The 25,470-nt window shown below is 45.8% G+C and overlaps 1 protein-coding gene across 1 annotated transcript in view; it reads left to right on the top strand.

Moving 5' to 3' along the window:
• LOC119403342 (uncharacterized) overlaps positions 1-25,470 on the top strand; it is a 53,856-nt gene that overhangs the window by 16,282 nt on the left and 12,104 nt on the right. The window contains exons 8-11 of the mRNA XM_037670285.2: positions 10,615-10,712; positions 11,085-11,210; positions 18,149-18,272; positions 25,093-25,199. Of these exons, the coding sequence (XP_037526213.1) occupies positions 10,615-10,712; positions 11,085-11,210; positions 18,149-18,272; positions 25,093-25,199 (455 nt within the window). The remainder of the gene's footprint in view (positions 1-10,614; positions 10,713-11,084; positions 11,211-18,148; positions 18,273-25,092; positions 25,200-25,470) is intronic.

Genomic DNA, 25,470 nt, shown 5'->3' with positions numbered 1-25,470 from the left:
TGCTCGTTACGGCGGACTACGTAGCCAAATCCACATTCCTCATGGAGTTTCGTTCGTTGGCTTAGTTCGTTGCTTGGCTTTGTCGGCTTTTCGCGCACATGGTCGCGTGTGTGGAGCCATTTGTGGAGCGTTTGCTTGGTCGCTTGGTAGAACGTGAACTGTGTGTTGCGGTTGCTTCATCCTATTTCGCTGCCTGCGAAGATGCCGCCTCCAACGAAAAAGCGGAAGTTCATCACGCTGGAAGATAAGGCTACAATCATCAGTTAGATGGAAAAGGGCAGGAAAAAAATGGACATCGCTGAAGAATTCGGCGTTGCGTGCAGCTCGCTGTCCACGATTCTGCACTGATCCGCACTGATCCAGCGGAGCCGGAAGAAGGTTCGCCTGTAGGCGCACTTGATGACGGTACTGGTGACAGCGCGGTGCCGCCGTCACTGACCAGTGCATGGGGCGAACTTTGTGCCGTGGCAAACGAGATTCCCGATCGAGAGGCATGAAACTGTTGCATGGTAAGGCGCGTCAAAGCAAACACACTGACTTTTGGAAATAAAATTTGTTTTTTTTTTTGTAAATTCCATATCTTTCCTGCCGCATTCTCGCGCCAACGAAATTCCCGCAAGAGCGAAATTTTGTGCTTTCCCCGCCGATTTCGTTATTGCGGGTTTCAACTGTATAGATATTGAACGTTTCTGCTGAAAACTGTCTAAGTTTTCATATTTTCCTAGAACTATCGGTGAATGGAACTGCTTTACGAATACATGTGATCAGGCTGCAAAATAACGTTATTCAGCCTTTATTGTTGTTGTTCTGTCATTGCTACTCCTTTTGTACTTGTATTGACCATCGTGCTTGGGCCATGAATCCGCAGTATTGAATAAATAAATAAATAAATAAATAAATAAATAAATAAATAAATAAATAAATAAATAAATAAATAAATAAAATGTGTGTGAATTCTTCAGCAATGCTCTTTGACGCCAGCTTGGGTGGAGCATCACTTTTTGCAGGATCTAGAGCCACTGGGACTGAGAGTAATGTATCGTGTTTCGATGAACGCCGTTAACACTAGCTTTGGAATGGACCGCCTAATGTGGTGGTATTGTTTGTGTACCGCTTGATATGTGGCCCAAGGGTCGGCGAGTGTCTGCCACGAGAACCAACGTGTTTGAACCAGTTGTTATCTACAACTCTTCGGTCAATCTCTTTCACAGCATTCTGGTTTATTGGGCGCCGGATATTCCTACATTAAGACATATCCTCCAGTGTAGTGCGTCCTGCGTAAGTTCCTTTATCATAATTCCACACGACGCTAGCGAGTGCATGACTGACAGCTGCTATTGCATGCTGACTTGAATAAAGAATGAAAATATAAAAGACTCACGCGGCAGATAAAACACCCTCACTTATGCTTGTATGCTCGATAGTTCTTTCCGTTGGAAGAAAAACGTCATGTTATGACAGCTCCTCTTCCCGGGGTAACTTCAGTCTGCGAAAAAGGTCTGTAAGCGAAATAGCATATGACTTCCTGACTACCTTTTTCAGTGAGCAGGGAAATCAAAGGCGTCTATCGTTTAAGGCACGGATGACCGCTCTCCTGCGGGTAGGGTATATACAAGTACTCTGAGCATTCCTTCTTTGTTGATGAACACAGAAGAGAACATTATCTGAACGGCAATAGCAGGTAATATTTGAGATATTTGCGTACAGATTTCCCATAGAATACATACAGGCTGCTAAATTGTTCACTTTTGTTCTAAACACACGTCGTTCTTTTCTGCTGTTCTGGTAGGCTTTAGCCAAGCCTTTTATTAAAACGAGGCGCAAGGCCTGCGCGAATACATGTCTGGACAGCGCCTCCTCTGTTTTCGTCTGGAGAACCACTCTCGAATAGTCGGCACGATATCCCGTGCAATCTCACAAATCTGCCCGATGTCGCACAATATTTGGAGACGTCAACTTACAGACGATCACTTATTCGGCCACGGTTATATATTTTTTTTCATACGAAAGTGTTTTATACCGGGGTCCACCATGACTTCAATGACGTATTTCCGTCACGGAAATGAGGTTGGTAAAATGCACACGATCAGACGGCAAAGAAAAAACTAGAGGAAACATGTCCGTTCGTGCGAGTCGAACCCACGACCTCACGGTCCGCGACGACAGCTGCCGGGTGCTCTTCCGGAACACTGCGCTTCCGTCAAACTTTATTGATAATAAATCGGAGTGTGAATTGGGGAGCCAGGTGCTCTTGGTTCGGGGGGTTGTGTCGCTGTCTGGGAGCTTAAAGTGAAGTAGCGCATCACGACGCTAACGTGCGCCGACTGGGAGCTCTTCGGTAGTTTTAGCGCAGCGGACGCTTTCGTTATAAAGGGCAGCGTTCTCGACAGCGAGCGGCGGCGGAAGTTGGCGACGCCAGGTTCATCACGTTACGCTGACGGGAAAACCACTCGCCCTAACGCATCCGCATTTGCGCGCGCCCGGCATCCCTTCGTCACGAAGACAGACGGCCGCGGAGGAGCCTGGTGGCATGTCGCATCTGGAGCCAGCTGCAGCCGGGGCGCTTCGACGGACGGCGGATGCGTAGGTCGCGCCTCTCTACTCTAGTCACCATAGCCTCGCGTCGGACTGTAGAGGGCAGCGCGTTCGCTAGCGTAGCGTCGCTGTGCCGAGCGTGCGCCAGGCGTGCGCGCGCGTTGATGGGATTTCGGACTATAAAGGGTCCTTAATACTGCAGAGAACTCTATGGTCGGTGAAAAGTGCGTGGTGGTCCGATTCGGTCACGATGCAGTTATGTAATTTGCCTTTCGCGTCAACGTTTGACGCCTCCTCGCCAGCGTAGGGCAGCTTCCACATAGAGCAACGGAGTTCCTCCGCCGCCTACTCAATCGGATGGTGGCACCGGCTAATAAAACGAATGCAATGAGTGCTACAGAAAGGCAACGACGTCGACGCGTGAATGTCGTGCAAGTCGGTGCTTAGGAGACACGCCAGCGGGAAGCGGAGCGCCGTCGCGCGTTCACGACGCAAGCTACGAACTCTTCCTCTCGCTTTCCTGAAAAGCTATGTTGTATATGCATTAGCACAGGCGTAGGTTACCCTGTTACTGGGGAACGCACACTTTGCCGTTTCTCTCCTCAAATGACGACGCTCTGAAAGTGTGCATATCGAGTACCAGTGTTTATTATGTGCCTGTCGATGCCATCCTTGCGCGAGATTCACCATATGCTGTGTCCAGGCGTATTCTAACTGCTACACCTAGCGCAAAGGTTTAATCATGACCACGGACGTTAGGTTTCGGGATGTAGATGTGCCACCAGGCGTCGACGTGGGTGCATTGACATCAAATGGTGCTATAGCTGCCAAGCACCAATAGGCACTGTGCAAGCTCTCGTATATTAATCTACAATAAAGATTCAACTCCTTCTGTGAGGATATGTTTCATATTCACGTTATACCGATTCCTATGACGTAGGGATCAACCACGTTTTTCTCAAGTGTTCTTCTTCTTAAAAGTTAACACTGGCGCATGACAACGCACACAAGAAAGACAACAAATAATATACCTTGTGAGCGCTGCTCTTCGCCGTTGCCAAGTTTAAACCTATGTCAGCAATTAGCCCGATGGATTAGTTTCCAACGTTATCATTTCATCACTAACGGCATCTTTAGTTTACCAGCACAGGACTGATCCAAGGTACATTATATTTCAAGCGTGAATACAATTCCATCGAGGTTAGCATTGGGGTGCTCGAAGGAGTCACTCTTACTGATGGCACATTCTCTTACGAATTATCCAACACTCTCAGACTATTGATGGTCTGCACACATAAGGTGGATTTCGTACGTGAGCAAATCAGGCATTTGCGAACGCCGGGCTGCGCCTTACCAAGGCGCGATTCCGACAGTCACTCTAAGAAATAAAGAGTCATTTTACTTTTTCTAAAAGTGCATAGCACTTTAGGGGTCCGCCTTGTTGTCCATCCATCGCCTCATGCCACATTGTCACGCAGTGGTCAACAGGCCTAAAACAAGGCTAACAATGCTCACAACCAGCGAAAAATAAACTGACAATGTCTAAAACAGTATAAACTACAGAAATAATGAAGGATTAATTGCAATAATTTACCTAAAATCGCGGAAAACACTTCAGAAACATGCGGCTGATGCCCGCGCCACGCAAGAGAACCGCCTCGGCAAGCGCGCGATTGACCAGGTGGTGGCCAGTGCCAAAGGAATCGCTGGGTTGCCCGTGCTACGCACTTCCTCAAGTTTCACGGTAGTGGAGCTGCATTAAGCCCAGTATTGAGAACTACAAGACCTACACAAGGACGACATTAGAGCAGGATTTAGAACTACAACAAGACCTACACAAGGACTTTCTTTGTTCAGTCCTAACTTGGTACATAACGACTCTCTTCATAGAGACGCATGAACTCTCTTAGGAGATCACTATACTCCCGTCGCGTGGTTTCGGGACCCAAAAGGGAGTTAAAGTCATGCCTCGCGGGCATTTGACCACGAATTCTCGCTCGTTCCTCCCCGGAAACAATGCGTCAGTGACGTTGGCCGATTCTCCTAACGTCGCCGGCTTCCTATCTTGAAGATAGCAACGTGGTGCTACGTTGGCTCTTTCCGCCTACGTTCTGTAACGAGTTAAGGCGACGAACGATTTCTCACCGAAGATATGAGCCGATTCCGAAAGCAGTGCAAGTCCAACGCGGCGTCTCGCCAAGTCACGCGCCTTAAACTCCCACATTGACTTGTACACTACAGACACTCGTTAGCGCTGACTCATGTTGTCTAGTTCTGGCTAAATGACGGCTGCCGTTCGGATAGTGTAGGCCAGCGTAGGCTACTGCTAAATATTTCTTGAAGATTTCTTATGTTGTCTATTCGTCTCTAAAGCACCAATACTGTCGCTCTTCAATCACAATTTGCCGACAGAGTTACATGCTCGGGACTAACAGGCATAGGCGTGAGCATAGGGTGGAGGACGCAGGGAGCCACCCACTTCCCCTTATAGTTATCTAAGGGGTGCCAATCAACCCCAAATCTTTACTCAGTCCGACCTGTACCTTCAATGTTTAAAGTCCAAAATTATAGAAAGTCACGTTTTTGACGAAAGGAGCCGCCGAGGGTTCCTGATGTTGCATTCCAAGAACGATTTACTTCCGACCTGTATACCCTCCGATACCCAATGACCAGAGACCAGAGTTAATGTCATTGCATCATGCGCATTTCTGTGTACATTGCCAAGCTTGTTTTTGTTTGGACTCGTCAAACGGGACGCATGCCTATTTTAACAGGGCCTGTGATCGCTGTAAGAGTCAGCACTTCTCTGATGTAAGAATCAGCACGTAGCAGCACGCAGCTGTGCATCGCGATCTTCGGTTGGTGGCTTCATGCATTGCCTGCCAAGTCGCTGCATTCCGCTTGCCCATTCTCGTGCTCTCACGACAGACCGTCGGTAGGTGCTCCCGGCCATCGCCGTTCATGGGCCGAGAACAAATCCCAGAGTGAGCACGATATCACGGCATTGTCGGCGTGAACCGCTAGGCGTGTGTTTACCAAAAGCCCTGCAACCGTGCGCACTGGTGCTAGACAGTTAACACTCCTTACGAGGGAAATAGTGGCAAGAATGCTTCACTTAAAAGATAGAACCATCTCGAACAAGGGTCGTTGAACATCGGCTCTTCCTTCTTTTGAAGGTCTTGATTGTTACACTGGACGAGAAAAAGGGAGAGCCAATCAAAGATAACTTCGCTTATAAGAAGAAATATACAGGAGGCTGCCCTATATAGAGTGACGAAGTTTCGTAGGACATAACCGTAAGAAAGCAAAGCAGATTTAGAAGTTATGGAGAGCACATGTAGATTTTCCCGACTGCAGACCATCTTCAGAGGAATAATTTTTGGATGTATGCGGACGTATTTACCATTCACAACGCAGGTTAAGATATGTGTTGAGCTTTTCAACGTATGTATACTGCGCGGTAGTAAACACGGACGACAAGAAGATACAAGGATTGTGACAGAAACAATAAAAAAGAAGAAAAAGCCCAGAAGTAGAGACAGCACTGATCACAGAGACAAAAGCAAACGAGACAAAGTCGCGGTAATCCCTAACAAGCACCAGCTATCTCACAAGATGAAAAAGCTCGGTCAGCGCATGGGCGTAAAGATCGTTTTTTCGGCACCTTACAACTCAGCTAGCCAAAATGACATGTGTAAACAATAAGCCCAAACAATCTTACACTGTCAGGCATAAAACCCAGTTTGTCAGATGTGACACGAAGGTAGTTTATAGAATTCCGCTATTTTGTGGTGCCTGTTACATCGGGCAGACTGGAAGATGCCTAAATGAGCGCCTGCGCGAGCACGCACGCAATGTACGTAATGGCAATGAGGGTTTTTTTGGCTCAGCACGTCAGGAAGTGTGGCTGTCATGCGTAGTTCGAAAGCACGGTCGTAATGTACAGGCACAATGACGATCATACCCGTATGATCGTCGAAGCGGAAAAAATGGCACGGGAACCAGAAAACTGCGTAAGCAAACGGTCGTTAGCTCTTCTAGATAAAGAGCTACGGTATCTGGCAAGTGGCGCACATACACCATGAATCTGCTTTTATCAAACGTTCAAGTTTTGTTGATTGTTAAGAGCTAAATCATCATTTTTTGTAGATTTTGTGTTTTCTTTTTCTGTTTCAGTCATATATGTGGTTTGTGAAAAATAAACCTTCAGTTGATAGTCTGCGCTTGTCCTTGTATCTTCTTGTCGTCCGTGTTTACTACCGCGCAGTATACATACGTCGATCATGAATCACCAACTCGCCCAATCGTCCACCTTGATGAGCTTTTCAAAGCGAGAAGGCTTAGATGCACTGCTCTGAAGTATGTGCTATGTGAACACGACTGCCCGTTGTACGTAGAGCACATACACGCATAGAACAGCGCGACATGCTTAGTGACTCATTGTACGACAGCAAAGTCACCTGCGTCTACCTGTCTCCATTCCTGTCTCTCCCACTTGCTCTTTCACCAATCACATGTGGAAGCCTTGGGACACGATACCCAGACAACCAGTCCTGCTTGCTCTTAATTTAAGATTATCTTCTTCTTAGTTGAGCTCCAAGAATGATAAGACACAGCAAAACTGAAAATGTAAGAAATAAACATCTCGGTGCTGACGGTAGTCGAGCCCACGACCTCCGCATTAGGCGTGATGTCATCCACTTAAGCTCGGTTCGATGGCGCTTCGCCCGTCTACTTGCTTGGGCACTTACGCAAAAAAAAAGGGGGGGGGGCGAAATTCTACATCTGCCTGCCAAGAAGGATGAACTCAACTTGTCCAATTTCAGCAGCGAGATTTTAAGTGTGGACTACAGCAAATCTAGTCACGCCTCGCTGAAGAAAGAAGGGCCGGTATGAAAAACTACACAGCGATGTAAAAAAAAAGTAGCCGCACCTGAATTCGACGCCTGTCCCAAAATAAGCGCACGCTTCGAGACGTCCCCGCCTTCAAAACTTGAGAGCCGGCAGCCGGAATCAAGCTGCTGACACCGAAGCCAACACGCCGTGAAGCCTACTTGGCAGCCCTCGCCCGAGCAATATGACAGGCTAAGCGTAAGACTGTGTTTGCCTATGTTTACTTGCTGTTATTTTGTAGCAGACTTTGCAGAGGCATTAGGGAGGAATGCAGGGACGTCACATAGAAAGTGGGCCCCCCCACGCTTCCTTCGGGGTCAGTGTTCAGCGAGTGCTTCTTAGGGAACAGGTGTGGAATTTCTTTTTATTTTTGAAGGGGGGGGGGGGCTCGTTTGATCGTTAGGCTCAACCAAATTAATCCAAAAGACAATTAGGAAAAAAAGCATAAGGGACATCACAGGTTGTCTTTAACGGTAGTTCAGTAGTTGTGACGTAAATTGAATGTGATCTAAAGTGGACGAAAGAACACCCTTGCCGTCAGTAGGATCCGAACCCTCAACCAATTGAGCTACGTAGAAAGGCGCGCCCAGTCCAGTTCGTCGGGTATTTCAATACATGTAAGCTGTGGGAATGTTAGCTTGCGCTACTCGTATCCAAGGACAGTATTAATTCTTGAAGTTCAACATCCCAAAACCACGATATGATCATGGGGGACGTCGTAGTGGAGGGCTCCGGAAATTGCGACCACCTGGGGTTCTTTAACGTGTAACTAAATGTAAGTACACGGCCTCAAGCATTTTCGCCTCCATCGAAAATGCTACCGCCGCCGCCGGGATTCGATCCCGCAACCTTCGGATCAGCAGTCGAGTACCATAACCACTAGACCACCATGGCGGATTCGTAGCGAAGGCGGCGACTGTGAAACACTCTGCTCGCCAGATGGCGTCCCGTGGCACATGAGTTCGGGTCCTAATTTAGTTCATTTCATTTTATGCCATAATTACCATGGTACATTTAAAGACAATAATTAATGTCTCCTATGTTTTCCTTAATCTATCTGTATGTTCATCGGATTCATTTCGTTATAGAACAGGTGGTACTTAGTACGAAGGACTGTGACAGAGACAGCAGGATAGCTGACATGAACTAAGTTTTGGTTGAAAAGCACAGAGTACCAGCATCCATAGTAACATTTGTAGTGAGACTAAGCGCGTGAGGCTGGTCATTGAGCATATTATACAAGATTGTTTGTTAGTGTGGATATATAGCCGTTCCTGAACCCTAATTTTCTAGTACTGAAATATGAACAAGCCAAACGATTTCCGACCACTGTGGCCAGGTTTGCCGTTGGGCAGAATTGAAAAGGAACCAGAACTCGTGCTAGAAAAGGAGCCAAAATTCGCCATGTCAGTTATTTTTTAGGCAACTTTGTAGCCAAATACAAAAGAAATGATGTTAGGAATATGATTTCTCAGTGCTGAACAATAAGTAATATCATTCTGAATTATGCAACACACGGAATTGAGAGCACGATATTTTACCTCTTCATCTTCAAGCTACAGGTAAATTACAAATAATAAATAAAACGTTGCGAGTTCCGTGCGCCTGCATAGAGCTTGTCAAGAATAGATAGACTCTCGCCAGAGTAATTTTTTATCATTCCAGTCACCAGTTAACTCTGTTGTAACACTGTAGGAAATAAGCGCACATTGGCCAACATGACAAAAAAGCTTCGAAACAATGGGTAATATTTATTAATGCCTGCTATTTTACCTACCAATAATCAAAAGAACGGCTAGGACATGCAATATATTTACAATTCAAAGTAGCCAGAAAGTAGCCACAGAGCCAACCTGAAATTTTTTTATCGCCATTCGCGGTCGTAATATAGCCAATTTGGCGCAAAGTGGCCACCAATGACAACTATGACGGTGGATGAGTTTCGAAGAGGCCGAGATGTAGGAGTGCCCCCGTACTTAGCTTTAAGTGCCCGTTGACGATTCCCAGGTGGTCAATAATTCCTCCTCGCTACGAAGTGCCTGACAACCATATCCTGTTTTTGGCACGTGAAATCCCACAATGTAGCTTCGTGATAATTTCACTAGTAAGTTGGTTTTTCTAACGTGAAATCTCACCATGTAACTTCTTGATAACATGACGGGACCCGGTGTAAAGTGGTTTCTCCCAATTAGTTTCGCATGGGCGGATGTGAATCCATCGATTAAAATTCTATTATTTACTGAGAGGTAGATATGCTCTTGTCTATGCTAAATTGCACTTATCAGAGACAAACAGTGCGAGCGAAATAAAGAAAGATGGAGAGCAGTACGTACAAAGACGCACTGCCGAACTTTTTAATGTAGAAGAAAGATTGACATTGCAAGAAGGAACATTCGCATCTCATACCTATCTTAAAAACCTCCGTAACGATTATACGATAGGCATGTCGCTCACTAAAGTCTAGTGATTAAGAACTTAGACTTCAGTTAGCGCACGCAACTTCATGAGACAGATGTATTTTTATGTACGCCAACGGACAACCAAGAAATGACGAATATATTAAACGAAATATGTATGCCCAGTAAGACAAATGGTGCGGTTTCTGGCATTGCTTCTCCAGTGAAAAAATGCAACGAAGTCAAATACATGAAGCGGTCGCATTTCCGGAGCCCTTCACTATGGCGTCCCTCATAATCAAATCGGAGATTTGGGATGTTGAACCCCGACAATTATTTTTATTATTATCAAACACATGAACAAGTAAAGAAGTCCCAGAACATCAGTGAATGCTATCAACAGAAAATATGGCATCGACCCTTTCGAAACCGCAAGTGAATAAACTCTATGCGCAAATCCCATTGACTATTTTAATGAAATGAACAATTTTGTAACGAGAGACGAATAAGACATTTGCCAATGTATTCCTGTGAACCTGCGCAGAAAGAAGAACATATCGGAAAAAATTTGAACAAATTAGAACCAATGCGGTGGCACCACTCTTGTCTCCGGAAATATTACCCCGTGGCTTTGAATCGACCCGGTGTAAAACTACAAAATCACAGAGGGCACAATACAGCACATTTTTAAGGAATCCCATTCCGATGCGAGATTCCTCAAACGGAGCTCTCAGATCCGTACACCGGCGGCTTCACCATCCATCTTTCCGCGGCTGTGCTCGGCCTCCAGATAAGATTAGCCTCTCGGGCAGGCAAACTAAAATACATCAGAGCCTGGCGTGGCGACTGGCATCGCAGCAGAAGCAGAAGCAGCTAAGAAACGACATCGTGAGAACTCGCTAGTGAGAGGGCACGGGGAGGAAGAGAGGGGGTTGTGGCAGTCATCTTCATTCCGCAGGCTTCTTGGGAGCGGGAAGGAAAGGGTGAGAGGAGACGCAAAAAAACACAAGAGCTGCGTAAGTATGACCGGGAGTCGGGGACGCTCGGCATTAAGGCGCTATAGGCCAGGGCTCTGGCGGGGGCGTTGCTTGAAATAACACCACCGGCGACGCCGGGCGACGAGCCTGACTAGGTAGCCGTCTCCCGGCATCTAGTCTTGCACCGGGAGTGGAGCGAAGTCGTCGGTGTCTAGGACCGGTATCCGAACGACTACAGCCACCACACGTCCGGGGCCTCGGCTCTTGCCCCCCTCCACCATAGACGAGTAGGACCGGACATCGCCTTAACACTATGAAGGACTTCAGCGGCAAGGTGGCCCTTGTCACGGGAGGGGCCATGGGCCTTGGACGAGGCATCGTTGAATCCCTGTTGCAGAAGGGTTGCAAGGTGCGTCGATCGCCACCTCCACCTACCCGGACCCCATTCCTAGTGCGCCCCAGTTCCCGAACTTTTTGGAATTGATCTGTATGGCCGGCACCGCGGATATGAGTCTTGTGCACCAGAACAGGAGAGGTTACTTGATGGCTATGGTTGAGCACATATTCCGGTGTGATGTGCGTGTTCTCGGGCGTGTGGCAAGGTCGTAGAGATATAGAGACACGGCGGCCGCTCAGTTCAGCTGCTGAAGCACACATTTTCGCTGCTGTTTTTTGGGCTTTTACACTGCATACCAGCCGTAACTTCTTTCTGTGAAGATTGTGGATGCCGTTGAGCGGCAACGAAAGAAAAGCTCGGTTTCCTGTTTTTAGGTGCACGGTCTTTTCTTGCAGGCAGGGCGATTCTATCTCTAAGTGATCTTGTACTTTACATGACTCAATTACTCAAAGGAACCACGCATACATTTAGGTCCGTGTATAGAACCTCTCTCTTAAGGTACAAGTGTTCCCCATCACAGCCTATTCCATCAAAAAGTGGTCATGGACTTAACGCTAACGAACATAGTCGGCCATTGGCAAACAGCACATAACAAAGTGCTTTATTGATAGTGCGATTTATTCTGATGTTTCACTTCTAGAACCTCCCGAATTGACTGGGGTCGGTGTGTTAGCTCAATATATACCGTTTAAAAGTATCATTTTGGTAATCTGACAATAGTGCATTCCGGTAGGAAAGACGAATTGCTTCAATTTGTACAGCCTGTTAAGTACGATTTCTTCTGAAGCACACGACTACTACCGTCCATGATTACTGAGCTTTTTTTTATTTATAGAAGGCAACATGATCTATATAAGACCAACACAGAGTAACTGTGTGACACGGATAGAAAACAGGAAGCTTAGTTTCGGGGCTGATTCATTTACCCAAGTAACCAAGCAACTTTCACACCCCACAGCCCCTTCCTTCCCATATTCACGCACCCGATGCATCCCTTCCCTTTTTTCTGCTGAGAAGGGCCAGTGATTCTTTCATGTTCAGGTAGAGATCTACAAGTTCTGATCACCGACATTGCCTAAAGTTCACTTATTTTCTGCGTTCGGGTACTGCATTACCATGTAGCTGACAATTTCCATATGAAAGGAAGCTTTTCGTGCAGATTAGAAGTTTAAAGTGCGCACACTACACAAGACACAGATGCTTTACTCAATGCTGCCTTCGATTTAAAAAAAAATACATTTAGGCGTCACGTGGAAACGTTCAAATAGTGACCATGAAATAATAATGTGAATGATGATAATTAATATTGAAAAAGATAATATTATCTGGGATTTAACGTTCCAAAAGCCCGATATGATAATGAGGTACGCCGTAGTGGAGGGCTCCGGAAAATTGCGACCATCTGGTGTTCTTTAACGTGCACTGACATCGCACATACAAGGGGCTGTACCATGTAGCTCCCCCGAAATGCGACCGCAGGGGCCGGGATCGAACCCGCGACTTTCGGGTCAGCAGCCTAGCACCGTAACCACTGATCTACCGTGGCAGACAAATGTTGAAAAACAGCGAATTCTTGCAATTAAATCCCCAATGTGCTATTTTACCCATAATTCTCGTTCGAACTTCCATCGAATCTGCAATAACGACTGCCAGACTGCACCCTGCTGCATCGTATAGTATGTGACGACTTCGGCATACAATCTTACTTTTCGATCCTTGTCACTGCAAGCTTATCGTCTGCTAAGTGATATGCGCTTGAAATGCTTCAGACACTATGTAACGGTTCAGGGGATTACGAGAAGACCTAGCTGGATTTTTAAAATGGCGCGTCTAAGTAAAAATCGTGAGCACTGTTACAAAACCAGCCGTACAGGACATTAGCACTTCATATCCGTATGTTTTTAATGCCTGCGCCGAATGAGGTTATAAATTTCTGTTGTTGAAGATGACGCAGCCGTAACCGCAAGCTCGAGTAACGGACCTGAGTTTTTCGCCACACGTTCAGCTCAAAGACCATGACAGCCAACTCTCTTTGAAACAAAGCACCCTTTAAAGCGAATGAGTAATTGCGCCTCATTCCTCGAAGGCAGGTCTGCTTAACTATCGCTACACCTAACGTATCAACATATCGAATGTCGGGATCATTATTTCTGACAGCTCAAAGCCAAGGAGCACCTCTGTGTTTTCCCGACACACAGTACGCTTATCTCAATTAGCATCGGCTAGCCCCCTTGCTTTCCCGCCGTCCTAGCCGCAGTGCCGTATCTGTTCTTGTTCGAGTTGACGAAGTGTGCTCAACCGTGAGAGACTTTGCGGTGCGGTCCGGGCCTCTTGTTGCGGGAACACAAAAGGGTGGGGGCCGCGGGTCTCTTGTCTCTGCGATCTTAATGGTCTCGATGATCTCTTGCCATTGTTACTGCCGCTGCACAGGCGGAATACTGCCACTTCGTTTAGGCCACATTAGCCTAGTGACTCGAGACCTCGGCCACGCCTCCTTCGAAGGCGTGGTCGCCTGTCGTGACTATCTGCTTACCACGGAAAACACGTTGTAAGGTATTGTAACAAGCCAATACCTATATGAGACGTTTAACACTGAGTTTAAAGGAAGCATATGTTATTTTCTTGCTGTATTTTTTCTTTTCAATCGCCCGTCCTTTGCTGCCTGGAAACTCAGCATTTGGTTTTGTGCTACAGCGATGCACTGTAATTTCACTCTCTTAAACTTTGATTACTATAGGAAAACTGAACTGCCAGAGTTAGTCGTAGAAATTGGGACGAACGGATAAAAATCACCAATGAACACGAAATAACTAAATTTTTGAGCATGTTTATTCGACGAGTTAGCAAATAATTTATCACTGGAACACAATGTGTTTCCGATTCTTTCCTTTGTGAGTTTATTACGTATTTAACTCGAGTAAGCTAATATCTTTTCTGAGCGTCTAAACGCATTCTATTTGACGTTATTTGAAAAAATCTATCCACAAAACATGAATTCACCGCTGCGAAATGTAATCAAGGTACCACCAGTAGAAACACCGCCATGGTATCAATATAGGAATATATTAAAAATTACAATTACAATGACTCGTTTACCGGCATACAGACCGCAAATCACTTCTTTTAAGCCCAGGTAAACTTTGAACAAATGATGCCACTGCGTAAAAATAAATGTAGGTGTCTAAGTATCTTGGTAAAAAAGTAAGCCAAACATGGAAGACTAATCTCTCAGATCACGCAACAGAGGTAGAGCACCGGTACTCGTGAATCGAAGGTTGCAGGTTCGGTCACTGCCGGAGGCAAGCTGTCTTTTCATCCGCTTTAGTTTCTCCAGATTTATATCGTAATTACTACAAATAACATCCGCCATACTTTCCTTGACTTGCTTGTCTGTTAGTTCTCATTAGAGGAATGTATTATCACTTAGCTCTGGTGTAGCTTCGCATACAACATGCCGGACACTTTAACAGTGACATTCACAACGTACCCGTCACAGTCTGTGGACAAGTACGATCCGTGTCTCTACGGAAACGGCATAACATATAAAAGAAAATGAAGCACCAAACACACATATGTGCTATGTAACCTAAGCGACCATAAAGCCAGATACCCAGCACATTGACAAGGGATAAAATTTGGCACATGGCTAACTTCCCTGCCTTTCTTTATCATCTCTCGCTGTCTCTTCTAGTACATGGCTGCAGTGATTTGCACGTGCGAGCATTGCTAATATTGCTTCGTGATAATAAGCAAGACCGTGACGTGTTGCCTTAATTACCTGCCGCAGCGATTAATACCGCCTTCTTTCGGACTGAATATTCCAGCACAACACCGACTGGGCAAATCGTGTGGCACTTAATTTACGATGTACTTTTCTCCTGTACAGTGCTCACGGACTGAAGCGCGAAAAATTTGGGCTCAGTGCTCGTACATTCGTTTCGGCCGTCCTCAATTCGTTTCATATTGGAGTAATTTCTATTAGTACACTTACGTCAGAACCAACACTGCCTTTATTGGCCAGATTTGCAGCGACGTGGTGGGGTTATCACGAGCAGTTGCTCGTTGCAGTCGTTACACTAAACAAAATGATGTCACATTTCAATCTGTGAGTATACAGTACGGCTACATGTAAGCATGCAAATTTCTTTTCGCGAGTTCCCACTTCTTCTGCCACCTGCGCTGTTTCGTAAACACTTCAGCGATTTCAATTCAAACTATGAACGCTCATGACCGGCAGTGTGCGTGCTACAGTAAGCACTTTCTGGTCAAAATGTGATATTTATAACGCAGTGCACAACGCAGTAGCAGTGAAAACGGAATGACGTGCTAGATAACTGGTAATCAAGTATTCAGTTTCCCACGGTTCGGCAAGAAATTAAGCTTGATGAATTCTGAAATTCACTCAAAATGAAATGTGTACAACCCACCAATACCTTTCTATTTGCTGAAAAGGCATTGCATTTAGATTGTCATTATGTTTCTGACACAGGGAGCAAATATAACTCAGACACCACGTTAGGGAGAATCGCAGTGTAACCAGTCGGATAAGTATTCCCTGTTATTGCCAGCATTGTTAAAATATCCAGCAAATTTCTTCCCAAAAGTATTGACTCTCATTCATTTGTGGGATGTGTCACTCACAAAACACTTTGAAACTAATATTTTCTGCTCTATTGCAAGCCACAACTCAGGTATAATTATTAGGCACTTTGAAGTGTGTGGGTGGGGGGGGTGGGGGGTAACTTGGAGTAGCGGACGCCTAAATCTAAGCGAACTGGTGTCCTTGCATTTCGGCCCCATTGAAGTGCGGCCACCATGGCCTGGAAGCCAACCCGCGTCCTCGAGCACAGCAGCGCGATAACGTACCTACCAAACTATCACGGCGAGTCGCAAAACACTTTGCTTAGGCAACAAACACCGCGAAATATTTTATAGTGAAAGTTGTTATGAGATCACAACAGCCAATTTTGCTTCCGTCGTGTTCCGCCGCCGCCGTTGTCCGTAACCGCTATCGCGCGAAAAGAAAAAAAAATGAAATGACAAAAAAATATCCAGGATCGTATGGGCTTTCAATTCGGGCCGTCTGCGTGGCGGTCGGGTATTCTACCACAGAGCCACGCCCGTGCTTGATACTTCTAAGCAAAAAGACCCTATACAGGCGTCATATATCGGGCAAGGAACGTCGTTAAGATATGTAACATAGCGTGGTAGAAGAGTAAAATAACAACCAGGCGTCACACAATGCGAACTGCGAATCGAGTGGGTCGTTGAATGCTTCCAACCCATTACAAAGAACTCAGTCATATTTCTTCATCGTCATCAGCCACAGCACAAAGTGCACATAATGCCTGGCAGATAAGTAGCGGGCACTACTCTTCTCCGCATAATGAGGAATAATGGCATAGTGGGTGCGTCCCTACTTTACAAAAATTATGACTTCTGGCGTAGTGGGTGCCTTGCAAGTGTACTTGTATCAGTTGCCCCAAGAGAATTTACAACGGGCTCTAGAAAGGCCGCTCTTCCAGATTTCGCTGTGATAGTGCTGCGTGTTCCGCGCAGGTCCGGCGATTTTTTCTCCTCGTGAAAGCAAATGCAGACTTCCCGACTCAACGCCATCACACAACAATGCGGCAAGCACTCGGTATTCCATTGAGCTGGCGCCATATCAACTATTTCGCATTGCCTAATGCTGAGGCACGCGTTGCAGGGTTGAGAAGAAAATCGTGGTCCGCCGGTGCATTTATCACTGAGGAAGCAGTACGCATTGTTTGCCGGAATTCTGCCAAGTATTTTGCATTGCTTAATCCGGTCGTGTTGGCATGAGTCATCTAATCAAGAAAAAAATATGTGCAGTGCTTCTGGCAGCCATATTTTGTCGGCTCTATAGGCGGCCCCTCGAAAAGCTTTGGAACTTAATTGCCAGGCGTAACAGTTAGCCTCCCGGATGTTGTCATTTGGTTTACCGAACTCCACAGTTTAGGTCACTTCATATAAATTATCCACTTTTGATTGCATTGATGATTGAAAAGTTAGCGACACTGTTTATCGCAAGGGTCATGGCGCCTAGGTTGCTCAAATTTATTATCACCAAGATCATGCTTCAATTCATAATAAAAGAATGAGACTACAAATGTTAAACATACATTTTTATTTAAAAAAAACATGCTAATTCAAGTGATCCCCTTTTAATTTTACGTAGCGTAGCGCTCCTGCATTGTTACCATGTTGAATGATGTTGCACGTGTATATGACAGGGGCAAATGCCATTTCATCGCGGGTACAACAGAGACGTTATCATGGACGTAGAAAGAGACGGGACTGCAAGCTTGCACTCTCTCTGTCGCGGCTCTCACACAAGCCGAAACTTCAACTGACCCAAATGTTGGCGCTGATGCATTTACGTCACTCCTTCAAAGAAGACATTTTTTTTTCCTTCTGTATTTGAGTGAGTTGCCGAATATCTATGACATTTTCCAAGGTGCGACGAAAACTCGTCAGGCAAGTGTGATTCACTCCCAAAATAAAACAGGCACTCGCCTTGTTCAAAAGAAGATAAGCGTATACTGTCGTTTCGGGGCCGCTGCGGGTCCTTGTTCCCAAAGAAAATGGGTGATAGGGGAGTGCAAGATATGCATGCGCACTCTGTGCCACCTAAGACAGCCCTCTCTAACCCATCTTCATTATGAACAAGGAACCCCTATCAGGCCCGAAATATATGTTTATTTCCTCTTGAACAAGGCGAGTGCCTGCTTTATTTTGGCAATATATAACATAATTCGAGGTATTTAGGACTCTTTCGCATGCTGTTCATAGGCGTATTCAGAGGAGTGTGACTGGCGGGGGGGTTCATTTGTCCGCTCGGATCGGCCCACCCCTCACTTTTCTGATTTTTCCGCCGTCTATCAGCATCTAATCGCAATCCGTTGTACCTGTCTTCACAATTCCCGCAGGTGTCCATACTGGACATCGACGAACCCATGGGCAAGCAGACGACCGCCGACATGGTGAAGAAATTTCCCAACTCAAACTGCGTATTCTACAAGTGTGATGTCAGCAACGAGGCCCAGTTCGAAGGTAACGCAACATGCATGGCGTTGCATGTGTCCACTGGCAATACGGTGTCTGCAAAAATGACCAAGATCTATTAACACGCCGGACGACATTAGCTATGCCTCTTAACAGTGCAGGAGTGTGTAATTACTATTAAATAAAACTCGCCTTTTCAATTCTATTTCAAATGTTCCGCTCAATGGAAAGCTTCAAACAATGTTTTCGAAGCTGCGGCAAGCCTGACCAGTATTCAGGCCGTTTCGACACACACGCAGCCGGAGCGCGCTGTTTTAACCCCGTGTCTGCACTCATTATTAGGAGTCATGCAGCCTTCAAAATAATTCCCCAATTAAGAACAAGTACAACTTCAGAGAATCTCCACTTATAATGTTTGCACAAAAGAGTATAATTTCTTACCCCGCGGTCGTGTGTATTGCATGATGCAGTACCAGGGGCGTAGCCAGAAATTATTTTCGGGGGGGGGGGGGGGGGTTCAACCATACTTTATGTATGTTCGTGCGTGCGTTTGTATGTGCGCGTGTATATATACGCAAGCAAAACTGAAAAATTTCGGGGGGGGGGGGTTGAACCCCCCCAACCCCCCCTTGGCTACGCCCCTGTGCAGTACACATGATTTGCTTGGTGCTTCATTTGCCGAGTTGTGTGGCACAAATTAATATTTCACTAAACTACTTCCCTTGGGAACCATGTTCTGTGCAGCTGGGCAGTTAGCTATAGGCCGGTAACCGAAAGGTTTGCCGTTGTATGGTTTGGTTCGCCCTAGGGATCGACGCAGCATACTGACCACAATGCGTCGAGTTTGAGTGCCTGATGAAATAAATAACGATTTCGAAAATCCTGGGATTACAGAAACTCACAAAAAGAGCATACACTTCCCAATGCAAAATGGCAACACCTTATTTTTTTTTTAAATAGAGAGGGATAATATTTAAACTGATAATGGACCCTAAAAGCGCGTGAGCTGAAAATCTGCCATCTTGAATGATGTCAGCTACCAATTTTTCGCTTGCATGAATGCATATAAGTTCCTCGCGTTCACAAATTTCAAAGATGTCACGTGGCGGAACGGCGGATCATTTGCGTCGTATAAGAACGTCCGAATGATAATACGCAGAGGCGGACCTGCCAGATTTCAACAATGCCTTCAAGGACATCGCCATCTATGCCGCGATTGTTCGCGAAGAAGGACGCCGACCGCGTTCGCTATAAGTCGGTCAGAGCGTTTACTCCGGAAATGATTTCCATTCGTCCATCGCCTGCGTTTAGAAGTGCACAAAAACGCGAGTCATCCATCAAAATTTCCATTTCGCTTACTGAAAAGAATGCCTGACAGTTCTGAAGCCACAGATAATATAAATACTGAATAAGAACGAGGTTGAAAAACAATATCGTGCGCAAATTGATTCTTTGTAACATGTTCTTCGAGCTGTACAAGGTGACCACACGAACTTATGTAGGCCGTTGATTGCATATTTTGCAATAATCAAATGAACACAGTTGTATCTGATGGATCCTCTCAGGCACACACTCAAACATGCGCCGAAGCGAGAGAGTCACGATATCGCCAGGTATCGCTTAAACATCACCCTAAACGGAATGATACGAAACTAAATGCAGGCACGCGAAGGTAAAGCCAGGCATCATTCTCGTGGAAAGACCTTCGCGTACGAACGATTTCGCGCTCCAAAAGCCCCTCGAGTGGTTACCAAACGTAACAGAAACTAATGCTCCGAGATAAAATGATAGAAAGAAAAGCAAGAGTGAATGGCGTGACAGCACGTAGTCAGGGATTACGTGGCAGCTGCCGCGCGATGCATATTCAAGAGCTGTTTGTCTTGAAGGCGTGGCCTGCCGGAAACGGAAGTGAAGCGTCGTGAAGACTTATCTTTTCAGCGCAGCCTATCGCGACTCACTCAGCAGGAAGATCGTGCATCGTAATTAAGTCCCAACAGATGCAAAAAGAAACGTTCTCGAATAATTACATGCTACTCCGAAATGAGTGAGCGTGAGCACAGAAATCATAAAGAACAAGAGAAAAGGCGCCAGCAGGCATACTATGTATACACTGAAATACATTAGCCGCGTGGCACTGCAGTTGCGTCGAAGGACGATAGAAAAACAACGCACAAAGCGAGCTGGTGAGGCAGGAGAAAAGCAAGCGCTCAATCATAAGCGTCCGGCGATATCTGTCGGACCGGACAGCAGCCGGCTTTTGTGTAACTCGGCCGCACACACCGGATTAGAGGAGCCGCCGCCACCGCGAATCAGCGGACCGCGAAACGAGAAAGACTTTTGATCCGAAGCAACACGAACAAAAGAACAGAGACAACGACGGCAACCGCCGCGATTATATGGGACGCCGCAGCAAGAACCGCACTCTCGTCGTCTCAGGGCCGCTGTCTCACGGATTCCGGGCGCGCGACTAGCTCACGACTGGCGGCACGCCACCGCAACTGCATCCCCTTCCTCTGTGCTCGCTACCGCACACGGATTACGAACAGAATGCAGCCCTCCTCCGCACTCACCCTCGAAAAACATCGACCCTCCGTAGCAGTCGGCTCCGCAGAAAGAACAAAGGAGAGGAGGATTCTCAACTGTGACGTCACATCAATTCCGCACCCATTCTCGTTTTCTCTCCCATTACCCTCTCCCCTTGTTACCCGCACCCGCACTCCTCAACGCACTCCGCTACATGCCCCGCTAGGAGAGCTAGGAGTCGTCGCATTCGTTGCGGTGTTGGGAGGCTGTGGGATGGCGCCACGCCAGTCAATGTGGGCGAGTGTTTTGTGCCTTCCCGCAGCTTCCTCCTTGGTTGCACTGAGAGGCGAGCTTTCGCAAATAACCTGCCGCTGGAGCGTGCCGCTGCGTTAATCGTACTCGCTCGGAAAAGCGCACTGCCGCACCTTGGCTATACAGAATCTCGCAGTGTGTATACGTTACTGCTTCTGTAAAACGGGAGTGGCATAACAGCGTACACTTCACCGGCGTCTTTAATCCTTCTTCTGTACGCGCTAGCGTCCCTTATCGGGTGGCCCGTTTACCGCACTGTTGTCATTGGGGCTGAAATACGCGCCGTGTGGTTAGGAAAACAGGAGGTGGATGCGTTGCCTGTCGCGATAAATATAGTACAACTCGAGTGCCTGCCTTTTGTGAGTTAGAAAGAAGGTAAAAGCGGTAGTGCACTTATATTAGACGCCTGTTGAAGATTTTCTGGGAGAGCTATAATCAGGACAGAGTTAGGCCATGTTTCATAACCGGTGTGTGTGTTGCTTTGCGGACGCTAGACGTAATTGTTATTCAGAACTTCAAAATAATAATTCCATTCATCACTCACTGATGACTACAGCCCTCCGTTCGGCACGCACGCAATATTCATATGTTGTTATAAGGGTAATCCGGTTAAAATATCGAAGTATTATTGCATGTTAGAAACTCAACTGCACAACGTAAAGTTGCTAATGTGGGTGACGCGGCGTCACAGAAACAACCGAAAACAAACAGCGTGTTCGAGATTTGCAGTCTACAACTTAGACGTTTGTTTTATTGTTTATCCTACCGGACGGTCCTCTAAAGCACTGATGACACTGTGCACATCTAACAGTTTTCTCTCGAATGAAAAGACTTCATTACTATTTGCTTTATTTCTGATAACGTGCGAACTATCATATCTAGTATTAAGAAATTATTTTTTAAAAGGCATGGAAGATAGCATTACTTGTTGTGAGAATCTGGTGCTTGTCAGAGCAAGAGGTATAATTGAACTATTCTTTCTTTTTCTCTTTCTTTCAGCAGCGTTCCTGCAAATCATACAGTAGCTTCCACTGAAGGCAATATCTGCTTACAATCTCACCAACATTGTATAATTTAGATTCAAAACCTTCTCATATACCCGAATGCAAAAAAAAAGTTACAAGGCTTACAGAACCAAAGCGATGGATTCCTGACAAACAACTTAGCAGATTCTCACGAATACTACTGATCACCTGATAGTGTTCAACGTGCACAGAAAGCAAAGCACCAGAAAGTTTTGCTTGTTTGTTTGCTTCCTTCCTTGCTAGCTTGCTTGCATTTTTTTCATTCCTCCTGTCATCAAAATATTACCTCCATGGCAAAAAAACGAACCTTGGATATAGCAATCAGCTGAAGAATTTCAAAGTTGCTAAGTCTCGATGGCAGGTCTATGGGTTACACGAGGGTTCAATCTCTTTCGCAACTCTACTGAGTCTACGCCAATGAAATTTTCGCCTGTGTTCTACTTCCCCGATTCGAGCACTAAAATAGCGCCAACAAAGTGTAAAATGTGCTGCGGACACGGCAAAACAAACAAGTTATGTTAATTACAACACGTTCCACAAGAAGTTTCGTTTATCTAAAGGCCAGCTTACAGACCACTCGAGGAAGTATCGGTACTGTGGTCTCGCGCAGTTTCTTTAAAGTCCATTTGTATGCAAATGCACGCCGGCGAAGCAAGAAAATGAACAAAATAGGGATGTTGTCCCGTGCTTGCAATTTATTACCGATATCACACCTCCAACAACGCAAAACGGAATGAGATAAAAAAGAACAGGTCTTTCGCAACCACCACGGCCGAAAAATCCGATAACATATCGAAAACAAGACCAGCCAGTCTGATTGCTCAAAGCAGACGGTCTACTTAAGAAACAACGCGAAAAACATAAATGGGAGAACACGATAACGCCTCTGTTTACACATGATATTGCACCTCCCGAGAATCGAAAGAAAAGACGTTTTTCACGATTATCGCGACTGGAAATCAAGGTATGCCAGTACGTAGACAACAGCAGTTACAATGGTCAGAGAGATCAGTGTAGTTAAGGAACAAAGTCGCGGGCAGTTTGCGTGGGACCATGTTTCCCAGCGGAAGGGGGCGCACTAGAGGGCGCTCTCGCTATTCTCATAAAAAAAAAAACAGGTCGAAGTCGTTATTGAGGACGCCGACGCATTCGCGGCGGAAGACCAGGGCTTGCGGCACCAGGACAAAGCAATAAATTGATCTCGAGATAAGCTAGTGGCAGCGACAACCCATCTTCGAAATAAACCTCTATACGGGCCGCCATGCACGACTTTTTAAGTCGCGTCGCTTGCGCCTGGACGCGATACATTCGTTATTGTTTGGTTAGATTACATGTTTCTTTGTTTTCTCTTATCATTGCGCAGAATTTTATGGCTTATCTCTGGGCATTACGGTGCGGAGAAGGTGTTACGTCACTGATTTCGGGGTCGCCGGTTAGATTCGAGCCCGCGCTTCGATCTCTGCTCGGATAACTTGGCAGACAAAAAGCGAAAAGGCGACGACGCTCTTCTCCTCGAACAGTTAATGAAGAACTATCTTCTCAGCATTATGCACTGTTATCTACATTTTTTTATTATTATGACGGTGCCGTGGCAGATTAAGCAAGTTACATGTTTGTTAGCCGTGAAGATAGAGAGACAGATAAAAATGAGGCAAAGGCAGTGATATTAACCGGAACTGAATGTTCCGGTTTGCTACCCTACGAAAGCTGGGAGGAAATAGGGGTAAGGAACAAGGAGACAACTACAGAGGCAAAAAATAATGGAAGCGACACTAATCCTTGCCTTAGATGTCTAGTAGTGGCAGTCGCACCTCGGCCTTCCTATGGCCTGGTTTATTCCTTGGGTTAACACTGTTTTCGTGGCACTGCCGAAGCGAATCTCAGAAGCCACGTATAAAGAAGCGCGCAGTTGACATCTGCTCCGACAGGTGCCGCAATGGCATCAGCTGCTCACAAGAAAACCGTCTGCTCTTCGAATTAAATCATTCAATCAATTTTCACTAATTATCCTGAGAGTTTATTAGCCAATACCTTAAGTGAACTTAAGCTCTTATGCCACATGTGTCCAATATAACTCTTAACTTGAACCGTACCATCGATTTCGTACCAGTTTTATTTTTTAGAAAAATTGTTCTGAATATTCGGAAAACCGGAAGTCCTTGGGAGAGAAACAAGAATGTGACTTCTTTCTCGTGCCACTAAGAAGAACTGGGGCAGGGGTGAATTGTGCTCCCTTGGAAAGGCCACTGACACGCACAAAAATCCGCAAAGATATAGCGTTAAGTACTCAAATATTAGTTTTACTTACAGTCGTAATGCCAGCGTTCATGGTAATACGGGATGACGTATTGTCAACGAGATGTTAAAAACACATATACTAGAAGCCATGTAAACATGATTGGTGTAGAACGAACGTTTCTGATGATGCCCGGAAGGATTTAAGACACACCTACAAGGAGGGCAAATGAATGGCGTCGAACATCGTTAATTGCTGGTATGGTCACAAAAGTGAAGCGTTTAATTTATTAAATGAAATCGACATTGTTATTCGTTTTGGTGCATAGCTTCCTATTCTATGCAAGCGTATAAACTGAAAGCTTGGCTTAATAGCTATGTATATTATCCGCAAAGAAATGATGCGGCGACAATGCAGATAAGTATCTCGAATTGTATAAGTTAACTTCACATAAGTAGTGTGTAGTCAGAATTACGGTGGTGCCGAGCACCCGCATTTGGCGCTCGTAATGGCAATAAGAAAACAACAAGTTCAAATGCACTTGGACCATGTTTAATACGAATCAACGCATGACATTTTTTATTTTTGAAGTTTTCCACAAAACAGACGTTGCTGCAAAACAATCCTTAAACCCTCGTGCGCTGGTGAGTTTGCGAAGCGCTAAATATCGCAAAAATATTGACTACCAAAGAAGTGGCAGTCACCACCTCTGCGATATTGACTTTCACCCGTAACTTGCGGTTTAAACCAAGGATGCTTCTATACTTTGCAGATGGCTTTAAGAAGACCAAGAACCACTTTGGATGCATTAACATTGTTGTCAACAACGCCGGTATTGCTGGTGAAGACAACTGGCGAAAACTATTCTCCGTGAACCTCGTGAGTTGATCAATTACGGCATAATTGGTGTTAAGCATACATCCTCGTTGCAGAATACAATCGCGGGCTTATTTCGTTTTGATAATAATAGTCAAACTGCGAAACCCTGCAATTTGCGGAAGCCTTTTCGCGTCCCTTTGCAGTATTTTCTATGAGTGGCAGCGCTCTATTTGGGCACTACAAAGTGCGAAATGAAGTTTGGATAGGGATGCAACCAAAACGTAAAAATAGTTTTTAGGAATGGAATGCTATGTTTTACCTCCACCTTTAA

The sequence above is a fragment of the Rhipicephalus sanguineus genome, chromosome 8 (genome assembly GCF_013339695.2).
Source record: "Rhipicephalus sanguineus isolate Rsan-2018 chromosome 8, BIME_Rsan_1.4, whole genome shotgun sequence".
Classification (NCBI taxonomy): domain Eukaryota; kingdom Metazoa; phylum Arthropoda; class Arachnida; order Ixodida; family Ixodidae; genus Rhipicephalus; species Rhipicephalus sanguineus.
The sequence above is the reverse complement of the archived record's forward strand: the minus strand, read 5'-3'. Positions and strand labels throughout refer to the sequence as shown.